At 39.8% G+C, this 13,923-nt stretch overlaps 1 protein-coding gene across 1 annotated transcript; it reads right to left on the minus strand.

Moving 5' to 3' along the window:
- Window positions 1-365: 365 nt before the first annotated feature.
- LAMP2 (lysosomal associated membrane protein 2) lies at window positions 366-8,479 on the minus strand. The gene is made up of 8 exons (XM_026848293.1): window positions 8,361-8,479; window positions 7,663-7,876; window positions 6,876-7,037; window positions 5,866-6,083; window positions 5,224-5,343; window positions 4,873-4,951; window positions 3,906-4,073; window positions 366-2,705 (listed from the first exon to the last, which is right to left on the minus strand). Exons 1-8 carry the CDS (start codon window positions 8,403-8,405, stop codon window positions 2,566-2,568), a joined length of 1,146 nt encoding a protein of 381 aa, XP_026704094.1. The 5' UTR covers window positions 8,406-8,479; the 3' UTR covers window positions 366-2,565.
- Between the last annotated feature and the right edge of the window lie 5,444 nt (window positions 8,480-13,923).

Here is a 13,923-nt window from a genome sequence, read left to right on the forward strand (position 1 = left end):
CTGTACACCAATGTAAGATGGCCAGCAACATCAGTCACAAGAACAACTTGTCAGGATGGAGCTACAACTGACGAAGATTACAAGCAAATTCCTAATGATGAATCAGATGTACAGCATCTCAATTAGTTCCCAAGCTGTCTTCTGCTAGTGGGCTGCACCCAAACACGCCTCAGAACGTGCTGCAAAACAAAGCATTAAGACACAGGAAACAGACTCTTCGAGGTGCCCCTTCCTTCACCAGCTAGATACCAGAATCTCAGATATGGACTGACTGAAGTTGACCTTACTCATTTAATTTATTTTCTTTAAAAAAAAAAGACAGTACAAGATGTCTGTTTTCAAATCAGTTAAAAAATGTGAACAAGTTTCCTTAAGAAATAGAACAATCTTTATTATTTAGAGCACATGTTGAACAGGTTGACAGTTCCCTACTGAGCAATACATACAGGAAAACTAGTGGTTTTATAACAACAGGCAGTCAGGTGAAACTTAAGATGTTTTTTGAACCAGTTATCTGCACATCAGTCTAGGAGTACTTTAATCTGAGACAATATACTTGCAAATGAATACTAAATTACAGGTTTTTGCAAAGATACTTCCAGTATTGTTGAATTTTGGGAGAAATTTGCACTAATCTTCTGTATTGTCACTCAGAAACCATGCACAGTTCTAAAGTTTGCATGGTCAGATGAATACAGTGTGGTAACTACTCCTTAACAGAAACGCGCATGTAACTGGTGCCACTGAACATCAGTCACAAAAATGCTAAAAAATCTGTATGAACCTCTGCCTTTGAGGATGTATTAATAAGAAAGTCATTAGATCCACTTTTTTTTTTATTAAAATGGTAAGTCTTGAAGCCTGTTTCAGGATTAAACTTAATAGTAGTTCCCCACTTTCATTTTAATGAATTTCAGTAATTGATGCAAATTTCAAGCTGTAGGCTACAAGCTACAGTAAGCACTATCCACCCATACTGGCTTCCTTGGCTAGTGTCAAGAGTAAACTGTTTTTAACACCCCCCCCAAAAAAATTACTGAAGTGTTTTTTATGATTTGTATACAAACATGCCACAGACATCTCTACAACCCTAGAAAATACTAATAAAACACTGAACCAGCTTTGATGCAGGCTAAACTCATTCTAAAAGGGGGAGACAAAGTTATGTTCATTAAATAACTAGTTTAGGCAGCTCATGTTATGACATATGCAAAAAAGCCACACTTACCTAAAAGTCTAGAAGACTTTTTTTTTCCATGCAGTAAAAACTACATATTACAGCACAAGGAGGCCAGAGGAAAGTTGTGCAGCAAGGATTAGTCTCTACAGAGCTGCAGTTTAAGAACAGTCCAGTTGCACTGCATTTTAAGCTAGTTATCCTTTCCATACAGCAAGGAAAAACAGGTGTTGTGGGTCCATCTCAGACTTGTTTGGCTTTTGCATTCTTAACATTAATAAATGCTACACAGTAATCAAACACAAAGTACATTAAACATTCAGAATGCCAATGGCGGGCAGTTATAATGTGAATTTTGACTGGCAGAGAACCACTCAAGATGAAGATTTAAAGACAGCTCAAGCTGCAACAACAGATACTGGCTCATTAAATGAAAGCATCTTTTAACAATGGTCATTCAAAGCAACAAGACAGACCAGTTCTGTGCAGAGTATGATATAAAGTTAAGTGCACTTTAAAGTTCTGGAATATTTAGAAAGGTTATTCCCTTTAAACCGATGCCAGCAAAAAAGCTTGCATTAATTTAGCAGAACTCTGCCTCAGTTGAGTATTTTAGATGATTGCCAAGGTATAATAAGTGATGAAGAATTCAGTGCCTGACAGCAATTTTTTTTTGTTTTTTTAAAAGCATTTGGAAACAGCACTGAAGTCTTCCTATATATCCACCATTTGGCAAGTATAGGCTACTCATTTTGTTTGTACAGTCAGGGTATAGGAATGATTCCTGAAACTACACCAAGGCAGGAGTTAACTACTCAAATTCTGTCAAAGCTAAGTAAGTTACTGCTGCCACTTCAAAAGATCACTTAATTACCAGCCTGAAGTTCAACTCTATGAAAAACAAAGTTGTTACTGGGCATCGAACAATCCTTGTTAAATACTATACAAGTCAGTGACTAATGCTGCCAGCTTAACCCACAATTATGACAACTAAGGAACGCAGAGGAGAGAAGCAAGTACAAATTCTATGCTATTCTGGGAGTTGCCCAATGCACATCAGTTTAGAATGTGTTCTTGTTTCAGGCTACAACTTGTAAAAAGCAGAAATAAATCCTAAACACTTTATGGTTTTCACAAGAAAATCCTTAGCCTAGCAATTCATCCAATATTTGACATCTTCAAAACAGTAATGAAACCCACGTCGTCGTCTTTGAGCAGGAAAACTAAAAACGTAGCTCTGCTTCATCTGAGATAAACATTCTCTCTTTGTTTCTCAACTCCAGTTAGCTGTGGCTAGTAATTACTCTTAAGTTTTGTGTCTTTTTTGGACTTCAGAACTTGCACTTGCTTTGTTTAGAGTGAAATCACAACAGGAATCACATTTAGATTCACAAAGTTTGATATCCGGCATAGCTTTTTCTTCTGCCAATTATGTAAGCAACCACTATAATGGCAATCAAGCCAGCAAGTGCAGCACCAACTACAATTGGGATTAGAATGCTGTCATCGTCCAGTGAACACTCCTGGGCTGTAGACGAGAAAAAGGTTGCAACAAGGAATAAATAAAGACAGAATACTTGCCAAGTGTGGTATAAAAGTCTGTTCTCCCTAATCTAAAGGTGTTACAAAAAAAATAAAAAATCAAGTATTATTACATCTTTAAGAAAGAAAGAACTGCAGAGGTCTCATGGGTACATCTAGCATATATTAAGCATCATAAAAACATCTGATAAAGTTACAGTAATCTAACGGTGGACAAGCTTTCATGTGCATAGGATCTGTACTTAGACAAGGGAGTAGCCATTCTACTTTTTAGACAGAACCAGGCTTATAATGCTTAAGGCAAGTCTGGTGCTTTTACTCATTAAGAATAAAGTGGCATAGATTTGGTATCAAGAAACTATCCAGAATGGAGACATGTTACAGAGAAATGCAGTAACTGTAATTAAGAGAAGGAAGACAGCTACAACTTGAACTACAGAGTATAATGGCACTAACTCTAGAACGTATTATGACAAATACCATTTACCCTCCATACATCTAGGGAGTTAACTTACCTCTGCCTAAAAAAGGAAGTTCAAAAATCTGTACCAATCTATTTGTCTACAGACTAGTCTAGTATGACTGTGCTGCAAGTACTATCATTAAGTACAAAGACCAGATCACAATAAAGATTAAGAAAGGGGTCATTTAAGCTACTCCAGTTTTACCCAGACAAGACCAGGATAATGCATAAACCAAACATTTTAAAATCTTTCTTTAGTTCTGGATATCCAAGCCTGCTTCTCAAAGAAGCTCCATCAGTTCATTTCCCCCCCCAACACGTTCTAAGTTCCTTAAATGGACAGGTAAAAAGAAACAAAACACCTAACGGTATTCCCAAAGACCACTTCTGCTGAAGTTCTGTCCCATTCTCTTATTTATGCTACAAAAAGCTGTATATCAAGATGATGTTAGGTAAGTTCTAACCTATACTGCAAGACAATGCCTAAGTCCCTCTATCTCCTTCAAGTATTTTTTAAGTGAGAACAAAACTTTCTGTGAACTGGGAGTCTTAGAGCTTCTCTTCATTCCATGTGTAAAAAAACCCCAAACCAAACCCACAACAAAAAAAGGAACAACAGAACAAAAACTTCAAAAATAAAGTGCTTGTGCCCAACGCTGGTACTTTTTTAGCACGTAAGAATTTTGCAAGCATTGCAAGAATTAACAAAAAAAGAACTCTTACCTGTAGAGAACTTATTTGCCTTCACAAGGAATGGCTGAATCCATAGATTAAAAGTATGTAATTGAAGATTTTCATTAATGTCAAGAGTTTGTTCTTTTCGGCACATATAAGAACTACCAAGGAAAGCATCCCACTTGCTGAAATTGCTGTTATCTGCATTTGAAATGACTAAACAGAGGGGAAAAAAAAGAAAATGAAATCTGCATGCCCACTTTAAATGCAAGAGAGTTGCTAATACAATCATAAGACTAAGGAGCTGAATCTAGAGGGGCAACTTTTCAACTCTGAAAAAGAAGTAGTCTGAAGTGTGGTTGATCCACTTCATCTAAAGAAGTCAGGCACTGTAGTTACTACAGTACCTAGCAGTTAACCTGTCCTCCATATACACATGGTGTTAGGCTTTCTTTGTAGCTCCATTCATCTCAACATTGCAGACTGGAGAGCATTTTAACTTTAGTGCCCTTTTAACTGCAGTACCTGTGACAAGCAACTTTCAAAACCCACCATACTTCTGATCTGGAAAAAGGTATGCTTTAATTTTTGAAGGACTGGTCTCTTCCCAGTGAGACTGAAGTAGAAGTGGTTGGAAGATACAGCAGCATCTTCAATCAAAGAAGACAACATCTGGTTCAGTTAAAACAAAAAAGCTTTAGGAGTTGGTACACCTGTATGTCACACCTCAAAAGATTATGTTGCTGAAAACAGTTAAAGAAGGCCTCTTCATCTATGTATGTTTATCACAAAGTAAGAGACCCCATTAGCAGAAGTTTCAGGAAAAGAGAATGAGCCCACACTGCTGTCTAAAGTAACGCTTACAGCCATTTCTGCTCATTACTTTTGTTCCTACCAACTTAAAAGTAGGAAATAACAGTAAGCATGAAGAGCACTGAAAAAGAAGTCAGAAGTATTTGATAACAGACATTGAATAAAAGCTGACACTTGTTTTAAGGCAGATACTATTTCTTACCAGAACCATTCAGACGGTTGAGCAGTGTAACATTCACCTCTTTCAGATAAAACTTTTGTATACTTGCGCTTGTATTTTTCTGTTTAAGAAGACAGAAACAACTGTCAGTGTTTAATTCTGCATTTTTAACTTTAAGAACACATGCTTTACAAAGGCTAACACATTTACCACGGTCTTATATTTTCTACAATTAACCCAATTCTCCATTTGTGAGGCAGTCAGCTAGTCAGTTCCACTTCCTATATGGGAGCAGCCGGCCACTAGCAAGTGACAGAAGGATTTTACTATGAGTGATCATCATGGAATGGTATTAAATTGGAAACTTAGTTTAAAATAAAGTAAGTTACTTACAACAACAAATGTGAAACTAATCAGTGTGCTATTTCCATCATTCAGTTTCAGAGTAGCTGTTGTGTTTCCACATGTACCATCTGCACTAGTTGTCTTTGGATTGATGTTGATCAGAAGAGGCTGAAATGCAGACATACCACGTCAGAGACATTCGGCTGCCATTACTAATCCACTGTTTCAGTTACTAGCAGTCTTAGGCTTGAAGAGCTTGTCATGAAGATGACAGCAGGAAGACTGAGCCTGGCTAGTATCAAACCAAGGCTACTTGAGTTCAGTTTACATGCTGGCAACACTGAAGCAAACACATTGCCCAGTGAAGTCTAATTTTGTCGATCTAACAACTGGTTAGCTTTGGCTCCCTCTGAGGGGAAAGACAGGATCTGCAGGGACCAAGAGCATTAAAAACCAAGAAAGTTCCAGGCTTTAGTATTAGAGGTACTCCCAGCAATGAGTTACATTGAGTCCATGTGAGGTTTTGAAGCTAGATATTACACCACAGAACTATTCTGATGTCAGAGAGCTGCTATGTACAATACTTAGAAGCAGTTCTGGACACCCAGCCGCGTATAAAGGGAATACCCTGCACTCACATTTCATACCAAATTACAGCAACCTTTCTACTCTTCTAAAATAGAAAAGCACCTTGTCTTGGGAAACATTCAGCTGTAGCCCCACAGTAGCCAGAAGACAAGTTTTATTTCCACTTTTCAGAGAATAGTTTCCGGTGTCTGGATTCTCCACAGGTTTGGGAGCAGTGGTTGGAGCAGGTGATAAAGTGGTGGTAGATGCAGTAGTCACATTGGCAACAGTAGGCGGAACAGTAGGTGCAGAAGTAGGTGTATCAGCACGACATCTAGACTCTGAAAAGAAGTTTTAACCACCATTTCAGTGCTGGAAGTTTTACTAAAGTCTTATGACTCAGAGGTCAGTTCAATACAGACACTGCTTTCTCTGTAGAATTCTAGGCTTATTGGGAGTCTGCTAATCACCAGGACAGAATTCTCAAACTCAGCACCATGGCACAGTATTCCAAACAATTTACAGCTACCATTTATTCTCAGAAATTCTGTAATGCCCACAGTTTTAAATCCACATAACATATGCACTACTACTTACTTCCGACACATGGAGGCGAAACACATGGACAAAGATAGCTAAGTGGTTATAAGAAGTGTGATATGTATCTGTCGCAGACAAAGTAAGCAACCCTATTAAGCTGTGCATAGCAGGATGACGCGATCATCTCCTGAGTAGCTGAGCTATGAGATGAGACAACAGACTCTGGACTATTTACATGAAACTGCAGAGGCTGCCACTGAAAGTGGAAAGCAGTCAGTTAAAAACCTTGACGCTCAAATGATCCAGTCAGCAACAGCAGTTCTGAAGTGCTTACTTTTAATACCACAATTACTGGAATACCTCCTTTATTAGACTACCACCTTGGCATGAGAACAATCTACTTTACTATATACTACTAAATATATTCTACTTATCTATTTGTCCAGGAACAAGGAAAGACGTACTAGAGGATATTTACATGGATATTATTCAACACAGCACATCTTAGAACTGGTGGACTTTTTACTATGGGACTTTGCTCCCTGCACTAGGGTGCAATACAAAAAAGCTCATTCACAAACTGAAATGCTCACCTTTTTTACCGATTGTGCCATTCTCAACAAAAGCCTGCACAGTAACATTCCAGAAAATCTGTGTTACATTTTCTGCTTCAAAAGAGTCAGTATTATGACACACGAAGACGTTATTCAGTTGAACTGGACGCATAGTATCCTTTACAACAATAGTAATTGGTCCTACAAAGAAGCAGAAATATTTTGATGCCTTATGGACTACAAAAACATTTATAGGTAGTGTTATGTTTTATGTCATTTCATAAGACAGAGTAAGAAATAACTAACAATCATAACCTCTATTGAATGTTTTACCTATGTCTCCTGACCTGAAGTGCCAAGTAATGCAGAGAAGTAACCAAGGCTCCACAACCAGACAAGCCGTTAGAAAGATGACCCCTTTTACTTAAGTTTTTATTTAATTAAGAAAAAAAAATCATCCTATTATTAGTAGGTATTAACACAAGGAAAGCCTAACTCTGTACAGCTTTGCTAGGTAGAAGGTCAAGTAATCCACACTAAAACAAATCTTGCAGATGCCTGTTATCTACTATCAGCACCGAGGCTGTTCAAACAGCCCCTTTCATCCCACTTACGCGAATGAGACATTCAGTGAAGCTACCTAGTCTGTGTTCTTATCCAGTGGGCTGGTACGATGAACAACAGTTAGGCAGCATATGATGACACTGAAGTCATTACATACATTATTAGTCTTTCTAACTTTGAAAAAGCCAACCAGTCAGGTACATGAGATCTGACACTTGTGGCCGAGATTGTTTTGTAAGCAGGATTCTACACCGAACATTACCTCTTCTTTTTGCATCAGGAAATACAGCAGTATCATTAGTGTTGTAGGTAAAGGTGATGAAGTCCCCCTGGTAAGTTTCGTTGGTTTTTGTAAAGTTAATGCTCCAAGAGTGGCCTTCTCCAAACTGTACTGCCAGAAGTGCAGCTTGTGTGTCATTGCCACAGATGCTTCCATTGTGTGTCACGCTGGATGACAAATTCAAGGTCGCATTTTTCTAGAAGAAAAGGGTAATTTTAAATATTTTCACAGATAGTTCTTCCCCATGACAACACTGTAAACCTGCTAGAGTTAGATGGAACCATACACAAGATTAGTGAGATTATTTTAGGTTATTCTACAAAATTACAAAAAAGGCTGCCTGACATCTGACTTGGAAAGGAGCCATATCAGATTCAAGTACTTTGTAAATCTGGACCATGCTGAGCTGCAATATACAGTTACTATTAGGGCTAAAACCATTACTACACTGATACTGGTCAAACTTTGTGGTTTTTGTGTATGTCATTTAAGTAAGTGCAATGGGGCACTTTTAGTTACTTCTATTATTAATTGAGAACATATACTTTGTTTTAAAATTAATATTTAGGAATACTCTTAACAACTGACTTAGTTTAAAGAGTAAAAAAAAAAAAAAGCATACTTAAAACTTTTACCCAGGACAAAATAATTCCTGATAAAAGTTACCTCAGAATACTTACATAATCACTATTGTTTGTTTCATATTTTATCAAGAATCTCATCATCCATTTTGCATACAAGCACGTAGCATTAGAGGTATCCTTTACATCCACCTCCACTGCACAGGACTGGAAAAAACCTGTAAGATATGATTATTAGCTATTAAGACATTGCTTTCACTTTATTTTCTAGAACTGCTTAAGAGGACAGCTCATTACAAAGTAGTAAATGTCAGGACTGGATTCAGTGTGCCAGACACTGACAGAGTAACTAGATTTCTAAAAATTATTAAAATTAGGAAGTATACCATGAAGTTATCAAAGCTAGATAAAAACTGGGAGAACATTTTATAGTCTGTTTACCTAACAAAGACTAATAATCTAAATGCACATTAGCTTTCTGGTGACAAACTGAGTGAACTGAAGTGCACGAACACAGCACGTCACCAACGTGCTGCTTGTAGACCAGGGTCTTCCTACCGTCCTGTCTGCTCCATCAATGGCACACCTCAAGTTGACCTTTAAGAGATGAGATCAGGGTCCCTTCACTGCTGCCACAACTTCTGGCTCAAAAGGCATGGGTGTTAAATTCTCTTTACGGTTTTAGGTAACTTTTTCTAGTTGCTGTATTTTTAACCCAGCAGATCTCACAGAGGCATTCCCCCACTGCCACTTTTGATGTACGTTGTTGTGGCCATCGACCCCCAGAGCTCCGAGCTGGCTGCCGGTGGGGAGGGCTCACAGGATCCACACGCCCAGGCAACCAGCTGCCTGGAAGGGCTGCTCGAGTGGGCCAGCGCTGCCCTGGCCGGCGGGCCCCCAGGTGAGACACGCGCCAGCCGCCCGGCCTTGGAGAGTATTGGTTGGGGTGGGGGAAGAAAGGCTGGCTTGGCAAAGGAAGGGGAGATGGGGGAGAAGACATTGAGGCTGGGAGACAGCAAGGAAAATGGCAGGCACATGCCTGAGGAGGCAGGAACTCTAGACTCGGCGAGGAAGGGCTTTCCTGGAATAACATTCCTGTTTCTGATGCCGTGGGAGAACTGCAAATAGTGTTTTGAATCATCAGGCAAAAAGAGACATGCCCAGTCATGGGGGAAGAAAATTAAAGCTCTTGGAGAAGACAATAAAACACATTGACCTAATACAGTGAGACAGTGGGAGTGTAGATGGTGTTGACAGGAAAGGAGGAAGTCTTGAGGAAGTTGAAATAATGCAATTTGTGATTAGATATCAGTTAAATACTCTCAGTTGTATACTTGCAATACCATACTGTTCCAAAGAGTATCACAACACCAAACCTGGCAAGTCAGGACCACCACTGCAACCAGCGTATTGTACTAGTGGGGGTTCCACACACAAATGCTTGCGTGGTCAGACACGTTCACTGCTTCTCAGCATTTCTTTTTGTGCTTAATAACTGCATCTAGAACCGACTTATCGTGCATATTACATACCTACACATACATCTGTCTAAGCATCATTGCATGTTGTCGTAGTTTAACCCCAGCCAGCAACTAAGCACCATGCAGCCCTGTGCTTACTCCTTTTCCCTCCTAGGGGGATGGGGAGGTGAATCAAAAAAAAAGTAAAACTCATGGGTTGAGATAAGACTGGTTTAATAACTACAAATTAAATAATAATAATATAATAACAATAATAATATAATAATAATGAAAAAGAATATAGTAAAAAAGAGAGAAATAAAGCCCAAGCAAAGACGAGCGATGCCCAGTGCAGTTGCTCACCACCTGCTGACCGATGCCCGAGCAGCGATCTGACCCCAGCCAACTCCCCCATTTATATACTGAGCGTGACATTCTATGGTCTGAAATGTCCCTTTGGCTAGTTTGGGTCAGCTCTCCTGGCCATGCTCCCTCCTAGATTCTTGTGCACCTGCTCTCTGGCAGCGCATGGGAAGCTGAAAAATCCTTAATTTAGGATAAGCCCTACTTAGCAACAACTAAGTATCAGTGCGTTATCAACATTATTCTCACACTAAATCCAAAACACAGCACTGTACCAGCTGCTAGGAAGGAAGTTAACTCTATCCCAGCTGAAACCAGGACACATGAATATCAACATTCATGTTATCTCAAAATACTTAGAGTATTTTTTATTTAGCCTTTGGGCTTAATTTACTGAAAACCCATTGAAGAAATAAACTTGATATTTAGTAACTGAGCCAGTACTTGCTGCAGGCTGTGGGGGAACGTCCAGTAACAGCAGCACAGATAAAACCACAAATTCTGAAAACAGCAAGTCTTTCGTCTTTCTCAGTTCCACCGCAAAGAATGGGGCATTTCAGAGGCTGGGGAAAGCCCTGCTGCTGGGGCTTTTTTACATTTCCTCAGGCTTCACTGTTTTATTGCAAAGTCCTGTTTTTAAAAAAAAATTATCTCTCAGGGAGTTAGGAACAATTACTGTAAGAGGATTTGACTATTAGGAGAGAGACATTGAATTAAGCTTTAATTAATTGGAGGAGAAAAAAATTATTGGTATGTTCCAGGCAGTTTGTGTGGTGGAATGTCACCTTTTGTATCAGACGGAACACTTACTTCAGGACATGGAGCTTTATGTATAAACATTAGTATGTTCAAACACCCCCTTGTTCTGAGTGGAGAATCCTGAATATTTTATTCTCTCACTTCCACATAGGAAATAGACTGTAAAATGACTAGATGTTCTGCAGCCGTAAAAGGAAGAGCGATTACCTTGTTTCCTGTATGCCAATTCAGTGAAGCCTGTAAATTAAATCAAATGGTAGCTATCATAACAAGCAAATCTGTTTCTGCTTAATAACACAGAATAAAAGTAGCGACTGGTGTGGGATTAAAAGAACAGCATAGTTTATATAATTTAGCATAATGAAAAATACATTGTTTGCACCAGAAATATCATCATTAATATCAGAACACAGATTATTCTCTTTCTTTCTTTGCACCTGGTTGCTTTGCCCTCCTTGTATCTCCATAACTGTCATATAACTGCGTTCCATGGGCACTTTGTGGTATTATATCATTTTACTGTAATCCTAGCAGGTGCACTTTTTATGCAGAGGTTTACTTCTTGCTTGCTGTATCAGTCAAGATAAATGAGAGGACAGTTCCTCCCTTGGAGCTATGGAAAAACAATGCACACTCTTATCCTGCTTTCAGTTAAGCCAATGGCAAACTGGCTTTAGGAGTAGCTTAAGAGAAAGATGAATTTGTATGTATTCAGAGTCGGTGAACTGATGGTTTGTTTTCATTGTCACAGAGTATCACAGGAGAGACTGATGTGCCTGTGGCGTGTGTACGTCAAGGCTGACCCTAGCCACAGTGCAGGAAGCGACTGCCCAAAGGGTTTCAGCCCTTGTGTGGTGCCCTTGGGGGGACCAAAAGATCAAATCCCACCTGCAGGGAGTTGGTACAGGCACCTCGCATTCACACACGGGATGAAGTTTGCCCAGCAAAGTGCACATGCTCCAGCCATTTGAATGTGTTAAAAGGCTGTCAGAAACAATGTGCTCTTGCATTAGCACAGTGGCGGTCTCCTCTTGCCCAGCTGACAGAAGCTTGGTTTTGGCACTATTCTCCTTAAACAGAGAATTTTGGGGCAGTTCCCAAAACCTATCTCCATTTTGTAGCTCTGGAGGAAGCAAAATGAAACCCTCTTCCTCTCTCATTTAACAAATCCTCCAGCTTTCCTTTAAAAAAAAAATAAATTAGTGGTTTGGGCCAGATGTCTGATTTCTTTTAAATTCCATGGAAAGCTATTACATTCCCTACTTGTAGGATTCAACTTCTAACAAATATCCACTGCATCTTAATTATCATGAGTAATTTCTTTGTTGATTGTGGCAATCATAAAGAAAGGTAAGATTTATGTGGTAGTTGGACTTCAGTAATGTAAGATCAAACTCATATGGTCAGCTGTTTTCCTTTAATGATAGAAGTGTGAATGATTGTTACCATGATGCAGAGAAAATGCCCTACCCTTTTGCTTACAAGAGAGAAATGATTTGCATTTGTCATAATTTTGGGAGCCACTGGTGGATGGCAAGCTGATCCTGGTTTTCTAAGACATTCCTTATGTTTATTGCTGGATGTGAAAATGAGGACTGTAATGTTTCTGTACAGCATTACATTTTTACTGCATGTTATACTTAGTCTCATGGCAGTAGCTTTAAGAAGGTATTGACATGTACCGAGAACAAATATGCAAAACCCTATGATTTCTTCTTAAAGCTTCTGTTCATCAAGGAATATAAATTCATGTCTAATTTCAAATGCATAGGCTGTTCTATGACTTTTATTCACATCATATTCTTGATGTCCAGTGTATGCTTAATCCTTTGCGAATCCTTTGGCAGTTTCAGCTGGTTAGATATTATATCTGTAATCAAACTTTTGTTAACCTTGGAACTTGCAAAAATTGATGGATGTGTGTGGTCAGAAGCAAAGTGTCCAGTGTTTAATGAAGCACTGAGAAACTTAATGTTTCTGATCTCTGGTGCAGAAGACACAGCTTGAGATAAAAAGAAGAAAGAGATCATACCTAGGACATGCAGTAATCACTACTTCATTCCAATGCATTTTTAGTCATTCTTTTGGATGTTTCTTCAAACAACAGGGTGTTTCTGTATTTTTTTCAGGGACAAGATTACAGCAGAACCAATTATTTCTTTCCAGGAGGCAGAGGAATGATTTGGTACCATTTCACGTGGGAGGGATGGAAAGAGGAAGAGATTAATGCTGGCTAGAGAGGTTCAGATTGACCTGGCAGAGGGGGGATGAACCCTCTTGGGTCTGTGCCAATAAGTGTGAGAGTTACAGTTATTCACCAGAGTTCTCCTTCTCATGCAGCCCCAGAACCAAGGATTTGCTGTGATCTGGACACCATACCGAGGAGCATACGTTGCCCAGCACAGTGTGACATCTGCAATGCTTCAGCTGCGGTGCCAGCCTGCTCAGTGGTAGAGAAGGGATGACTCCCAATAGCTCTGCTGTGCTGGCTCTGAAAAAAAGTCGCTTATTCTCTAAAATGGCAAAAGCTGTGGTTCACTATTGCTCTGAGCAGATGGCAGTGTTTCTGAGCTGTTGGGTTTCTGGAGGAGGTGGTGGTAGGAAACCAAACCATTAAATGCCGCTGCAGGAAACTGCTGAGTCAAGACTGGGGCAATCACGTGAAATGCCAAAAAAAGAAACCGTGGTGGGGAGGTGAAGAGATCAGAGTGCAGGTTGCAGTAAACAGCTGCAAAACTTCCTGCAAAAGCTCTCTGAAATCCCGTGTTGTGACACAGCTGGAAAAACACTTTCCCAGCTTTGCAGGAAGAAGCAAAGGCACAGACGGCGTATGTCGTCACAAGCCTGTTATACAAACAGAACTCATGTACGTGCAACTGGATTTAATCATACGCTGGCTGCCTGGGGAGGTGAAAGTGGGGCAGGAGCTGGGCTGTGACATGGTGCTGGTACAGCAGCTGCTCCTTTGCTGTCCCACGCGGGCATCCTCAGTGCCACGGGATGGAGGGTGAGGTGGTGCCGGCGGTGTTGGGGTACCCTGTTGTGCTCAGAAGCGCTTCCAGCTGCTGCTGGACGTGACA

The sequence above is a fragment of the Athene cunicularia genome (genome assembly GCF_003259725.1).
Source record: "Athene cunicularia isolate RWA chromosome 4 unlocalized genomic scaffold, athCun1 chr4_part3, whole genome shotgun sequence".
Taxonomy (NCBI): domain Eukaryota; kingdom Metazoa; phylum Chordata; class Aves; order Strigiformes; family Strigidae; genus Athene; species Athene cunicularia.

Excerpts from the sequence above, each read along its gene's own strand:
- LAMP2 (XM_026848293.1), bottom strand. The coding sequence starts at position 8,405 with ATGATGAGATTCTTGATAAAATATGAAACAAACAATAGTGATTAT. Across the intron at positions 4,074-4,872 it reads CAACCGTCTGAATGGTTCTG|TCATTTCAAATGCAGATAAC; the intron begins GTAAGAAATAGT and ends CCCTCTGTTTAG. Across the intron at positions 2,706-3,905 it reads GGCAAATAAGTTCTCTACAG|CCCAGGAGTGTTCACTGGAC; the intron begins GTAAGAGTTCTT and ends TCTCGTCTACAG.